Source organism: Salmo trutta, unplaced genomic scaffold, assembly GCF_901001165.1.
Source record: "Salmo trutta unplaced genomic scaffold, fSalTru1.1, whole genome shotgun sequence".
NCBI lineage: Eukaryota > Metazoa > Chordata > Actinopteri > Salmoniformes > Salmonidae > Salmo > Salmo trutta.
In genome coordinates, this window is record NW_021823237.1 from 1,979,525 (window position 1) to 1,985,849 (window position 6,325).

Genomic DNA, 6,325 nt, shown 5'->3' on the forward strand with positions numbered 1-6,325 from the left:
CCACAAATTAACTTTTAACAACGCCTGTTATTTGAAATGCATTCCAGGTGACTAGCTCATGAAGCTGGTTGAGAGAATGCCAAGAGTGTGCAAAGCTGTCAAGGCAAAGGGTAGCTACTTTGAAGAATCTGAAATATAAAATATATTTAGTTTTGTTTAACACCTTTTTTGGTTACTACATGATTCCATATGTGTTAATTCATAGTTTTGATGTCTTCACTATTATCCTACAATGTAGAAAATAGTACAAATTTTAAAAAAAACCTGGAATGAGGGTTTGGGGCAGCAGGGTAGCCTAGTGGTTAGAGCTTTGGACTAGTAACCGAAAGGTTGAAAGTTGAAATCCCTGAGCTGACAAGGTACAAATCTGTCCTTCTGTCCCTGAACAGGCAGTTAACCCACTGTTCCCCGGTAGGCTAGAGAGAGTTAACCCACTGTTCCCCGGTAGGCTAGAGAGAGTTAACCCACTGTTCCCCGGTAGGCTAGAGAGAGTTAACCCACTGTTCCCCGGTAGGCTAGAGAGAGTTAACCCACTGTTCCCCGGTAGGCTAGAGAGAGTTAACCCACTGTTCCCCGGTAGGCTAGAGAGAGTTAACCCACTGTTCCCCGGTAGGCCGTCATTGAAAATAAGAAGTTGTTGTTAACTGACTTGCCTCGTTAAATAAAGGTAAAAAATAAAATGAGTTGGTGTGTCCAAACTGTTACCTGGTACTGTATGTAATATCAAACTGACTCTGTGTGGTTGCAGTGTGGTTGGACCAATGATCAGTGTGGTTGGACCAATGATCAGTGTGGTTGGACCAATGATCAGTGTGGTTGGACCAATGATCAGTGTGGTTGGACCAATGATCAGTGTGGTTGGACCACTGACCACTGTGGCTGGACCACTGATTAGTGTGGTTGGACCAATGATTAGTGTGGTTGGACCAATGATCAGTGTGGTTGGACCAATGATCAGTGTGGTTGGACCAATGATCAGTGTGGTTGGACCACTGATCAGTGTGGTTGGACCACTGATCAGTGTGGTTGGACCAATGATCAGTGTGGTTGGACCAATGATTAGTGTGGTTGGACCACTGTGGTTGGACCAATGATTAGTGTGGTTGGACCACTGATCAGTGTGGTTGGACCAATGATCAGTGTGGTTGGACCAATGATCAGTGTGGTTGGACCAATGATCAGTGTGGTTGGACCACTGTGGTTGGACCAATGATCAGTGTGGTTGGACCAGTGATCAGTGTGGTTGGACCAATGATCAATGTGGTTGGACCAATGATCAGTGTGGTTGGACCACTGTGGTTGGACCAATGATCAGTGTGGTTGGACCAATGATCAGTGTGGTTGGACCACTGTGGTTGCAGTGTGGTTGGACCAATGATCAGTGTGGTTGGACCACTGATTAGTGTGGTTGGACCACTGTGGTTGGACCACTGACCACTGTGGTTGGACCAATGATTAGTGTGGTTGGACCACTGATCAGTGTGGTTGGACCACTGATCAGTGTGGTTGGACCACTGATCAGTGTGGTTGGACCAATGATCAGTGTGGTTGGACCAATGATTAGTGTGGTTGGACCACTGATCAGTGTGGTTGGACCACTGATTAGTGTGGTTGGACCAATGATTAGTGTGGTTGGACCAATGATCAGTGTGGTTGGACCACTGATCAGTGTGGTTGGACCAATGATCAGTGTGGTTGGACCAATGATCAGTGTGGTTGGACCACTGATCAGTGTGGTTGGACCACTGATTAGTGTGGTTGGACCACTGTGGTTGGACCAATGATTAGTGTGGTTGGACCACTGATCATTGTAGTTGGACCAATGATCAGTGTGGTTGGACCAATGATCAGTGTGGTTGGACCACTGTGGTTGGACCAATGATCAGTGTGTTTGGACCAGTGATTAGTGTGGTTTGACCAATGATCAGTGTGGTTGGACCAATGATCAGTGTGGTTGGACCAATGATCAGTGTGGTTGGACCAATGATTAGTGTGGTTGGACCACTGTGTTTCTAGTGTGGTTAGATCAGTGTGGTTGCAGTGTGGTTGGACCAATGATCAGTGTGGTTGGACCACTGTGTTTGTAGTGTGGTTAGATTAGTGTGGTTGCAGTGTGGTTGGACCAATGATTAGTGTGGTTGGACCACTGTGTTTGTAGTGTGGTTAGATCAGTGTGGTTGCAGTGTGGTTGGACCAATGATCAGTGTGGTTGGACCAGTGATCAGTGTGGTTGGACCACTGATTAGTGTGGTTGGACCAGTGATCAGTGTGGTTGGACCACTGATCAGTGTGGTTGGACCAATGATCAGTGTGGTTGGACCAATGATCAGTGTGGTTGTATTTTAGTCACAGTGGAACATTTATCAGATGATTCAGTACAACACCAACCAGTTAAACAAACTCCTGTCTTCTGTTGTGGCTTTGTGCTCCATCCTTCCATCCATCTCCACCCTGTCTTCTGTTGTGGCTTTGTGCTCCATCCTTCCATCCATCTCCACCCTGTCTTCTGTTGTGGCTTTGTGCTCCATCCTTCCATCCATCTCCACCCTGACGTCCACGCCGCTCTCTCTCCATCAGAACCTGGTGATGTTCCTGAGCCTGCTGGTTGCCTGGGCGATCCCGGACGTGCCGAAGAACATCAGCGAGCAGCTGAAGAGAGAGAAGACTCTGCTGGTGGACGTGTTCCTCCGAGAGGAGAAGGAGAAATTCCACCTCCTCCAGAGCCTCTTCTCCTCCAAGGACCAGCCCAGCCAGGGTCAACCCGATACGGCCCATTTCCGTACTCTACCCTTAGGCCTCTCTCAGGGCCTAGGCCAGCCCCCGGGCGGAGACGGAGGGGAATCCCGTGCGAGATGCAGGGCTGCCAGTTTCAGCCAGTTCACCAGACGGATGTCCGCGTCTCCTAGCAACGACGCGGGCCGACAGATGTCCATGTCTCCGAGCAACGACGCAGCCCGACACACAGCGGTCTGACTACGCTACTGTAGCAATTCAATGCGAACTTTCTTTATCCCCACAGGGGACGTTTAGACACGAGCGTGGTAGCGACATGGAGTCCGAATGCTCCTCTGCGATCTCTCACCCCATGTAGACTTTGGTGTTTTCTTTCTGGTAACGGTGTGATGATGGAACATGCTGATCAAGGACTTGTCCTTCTGAATGCTCCTCTGCGATCTCTCACCCATGTAGACTTTGGTGTTTTCTTTCTGGTAACGGTGTGATGATGGAACATGCTGATCAAGGACTTGTCCTTCTGGACGGATAATCTACATATTCTTGACCATTTGTATGTTTATTTGCATAATGAGAAGTGACTGTAAAGTTAGTTTCCCTTTTAAGGGAAAAACACCTTCAGCCAGACGGATTTCTCTGAGAGAACTTCCCATGTCTGGAACACACTGCCTTCAGACATGGGATTGCTCTTTACCACACCTTCACAAATTGCCTGAAGACATGGCTAAAGGACAGTCAGGTGTCTCAACACAATCCCCAGCTGTATGGACCTGCTTTCCATGTTGTCAACACAACCCCCAGCTGTATGGACCTGCTTTCCATGTTGTCAACACAATCCCCAGCTGTGTGGACCTGCTTTCCATGTTGTCCCCAATACATCGTTGGTACTTTTTCTGTCATTTTGTTTGGTTGCTTTTTGCGTTGTTGCTCTGTCTGTCTGTCTGTGTTACTGGTTATATGTTGCTCTGTCTGTCTGTGTGTTACTGGTTATATGTTGCTCTGTCTGTCTGTGTTACTGGTTATATGTTGCTCTGTCTGTCTGTGTTACTGGTAATATGTTGCTCTGTCTGTCTGTGTTACTGGTTATATGTTGCTCTGTCTGTCTGTGTTACTGGTTATATGTTGCTCTGTCTGTGTGTTACTGGTTATATGTTGCTCTGTCTGTCTGTGTTACTGGTTATATGTTGCTCTGTCTGTCTGTGTTACTGGTTATATGTTGCTCTGTCTGTCTGTGTTACTGGTTATATGTTGCTCTGTCTGTCTGTGTTACTGGTTATGTGCTGTCTGTCTGTGTTATATGTTGCGTTGCTCTGTCCTGTCTGGTTACTGGTTATATGTTGCTCTGTCTGTCTGTGTGTTACTGGTATATGTTGCTCTGTCTGTCTGTGTGTTACTGGTTATATGTTGCTCTGTCTGTGTGTTACTGGTTATATGTTGCTCTGTCTGTGTGTTACTGGTTATATGTTGCTCTGTCTGTCTGTCTGTGTTACTGGTTATATGTTGCTCTGTCTGTCTGTCTGTGTTACTGGTTATATGTTGCTCTGTCTGTCTGTCTGTGTTACTGGTTATATGTTGCTCTGTCTGTCTGTCTGTGTTACTGGTTATATGTTGCTCTGTCTGTCTGTCTGTGTTACTGGTTATATGTTGCTCTGTCTGTCTGTGTGTGTTACTGGTTATATGTTGCTCTGTCTGTCTGTGTGTTACTGGTTATATGTTGCTCTGTCTGTCTGTGTGTTACTGGTTATATGTTGCTCTGTCTGTCTGTCTGTGTTACTGGTTATATGTTGCTCTGTCTGTCTGTGTGTTACTGGTTATATGTTGCTCTGTCTGTCTGTGTGTTACTGGTTATATGTTGCTCTGTCTGTCTGTGTGTTACTGGTTATATGTTGCTCTGTCTGTCTGTGTTACTGGTTATATGTTGCTCTGCCTGTCTGTGTTACTGGTTATATGTTGTTATTTCTGTCTGTCTGTGTTACTGGTTATATGTTGCTCTGTCTGTCTGTGTGTGTTACTGGTTATATGTTGCTCTGTCTGTCTGTGTGTGTTACTGGTTATATGTTGCTCTGTCTGTCTGTGTGTTACTGGTTATGTGTTGCTCTGTCTGTGTGTTACTGGTTATGTGTTGCTCTGTCTGTCTGTGTGTTACTGGTTATATGTTGCTCTGTCTGTCTGTGTGTTACTGGTTATATGTTGCTCTGTCTGTCTGTCTGTGTTACTGGTTATATGTTGCTCTGTCTGTCTGTCTGTGTTACTGGTTATATGTTGCTCTGTCTGTCTGTCTGTGTTACTGGTTATATGTTGTTATTTCTGTCTGTCTGTGTTACTGGTTATATGTTGCTCTGTCTGTCTGTGTGTGTTACTGGTTATATGTTGCTCTGTCTGTCTGTGTGTTACTGGTTATATGTTGCTCTGTCTGTCTGTGTTACTGGTTATATGTTGCTCTGTCTGTGTGTGTTACTGGTTCTATGTTGCTCTGTCTGTCTGTGTTACTGGTTATATGTTGCTCTGTCTGTGTGTGTTACTGGTTATATGTTGCTCTGTCTGTGTTACTGGTTATATGTTGCTCTGTCTGTGTGTTACTGGTTATATGTTGCTCTGTCTGTGTGTTACTGGTTATATGTTGCTCTGTCTGTCTGTGTGTTACTGGTTATATGTTGCTCTGTCTGTGTTACTGGTTATATGTTGCTCTGTATGTGCTTATTGTCTGCCTGTATTGTTATTGTTTTTGTTTTTAATAACCTTCCCAGGGACTCTGGTTGAAAATGATCCGGCCGGCTAAAACCGGCGCCTTTACAGAAATGTTGATAAATGTGCACTGTACCTTTAAAAAATAAACTTAATAATAATAATAATAATGCCTGGATAATGTATAGAATATCAAGGTTCAGAGTTTATAACTGGATAATGTATAGAATATCAAGGTTCAGAGTTTATAACTGGATAATGTATAGAATATCAAGGTTCAGAGTTTATAACTGGGTAATGTATAGAATATCAAGGTTCAGAGTTTATAACTGGATAATGTATAGAATATCAAGGTTCAGAGTTTATAACTGGATAATGTATAGAATATCAAGGTTCAGAGTTTATAACTGGATAATGTATAGAATATCAAGGTTCAGAGTTTATAACTGGATAATGTATAGAATATCAAGGTTCAGAGTTTATAACTGGATAATGTATAGAATATCAAGGTTCAGAGTTTATAACTGGGTAATGTATAGAATATCAAGGTTCAGAGTTTATAACTGGATAATGTATAGAATATCAAGGTTCAGAGTTTATAACTGGATAATGTATAGAATATCAAGGTTCAGAGTTTATAACTGGGTAATGTATAGAATATCAAGGTTCAGAGTTTATAACTGGGTAATGTATAGAATAAAGGTTGAGTTTATAACTGGGTAATGTATAGAATATCAAGGTTCAGAGTTTATAACTGGATAATGTATAGAATATCAAGGTTCAGAGTTTATAACTGGATAATGTATAGAATATCAAGGTTGAGTTTATAACTGGATAATGTATAGAATATCAAGGTTCACTGTGTATAACTGGATAATGTATAGAATATCAAGGTTGAGTTTATAAC

The 6,325-nt window shown here is 43.6% G+C and overlaps 1 protein-coding gene across 1 annotated transcript in view; it reads left to right on the forward strand.

Moving 5' to 3' along the window:
* LOC115189808 (anoctamin-1-like) overlaps positions 1–2,973 on the forward strand; it is a 132,783-nt gene extending 129,810 nt beyond the window's left edge. The window contains 1 exon segment of the mRNA XM_029748320.1: positions 2,578–2,973. Within this exon segment, the coding sequence (XP_029604180.1) occupies positions 2,578–2,973 (396 nt within the window).
* Positions 2,974–6,325: the final 3,352 nt, after the last annotated feature.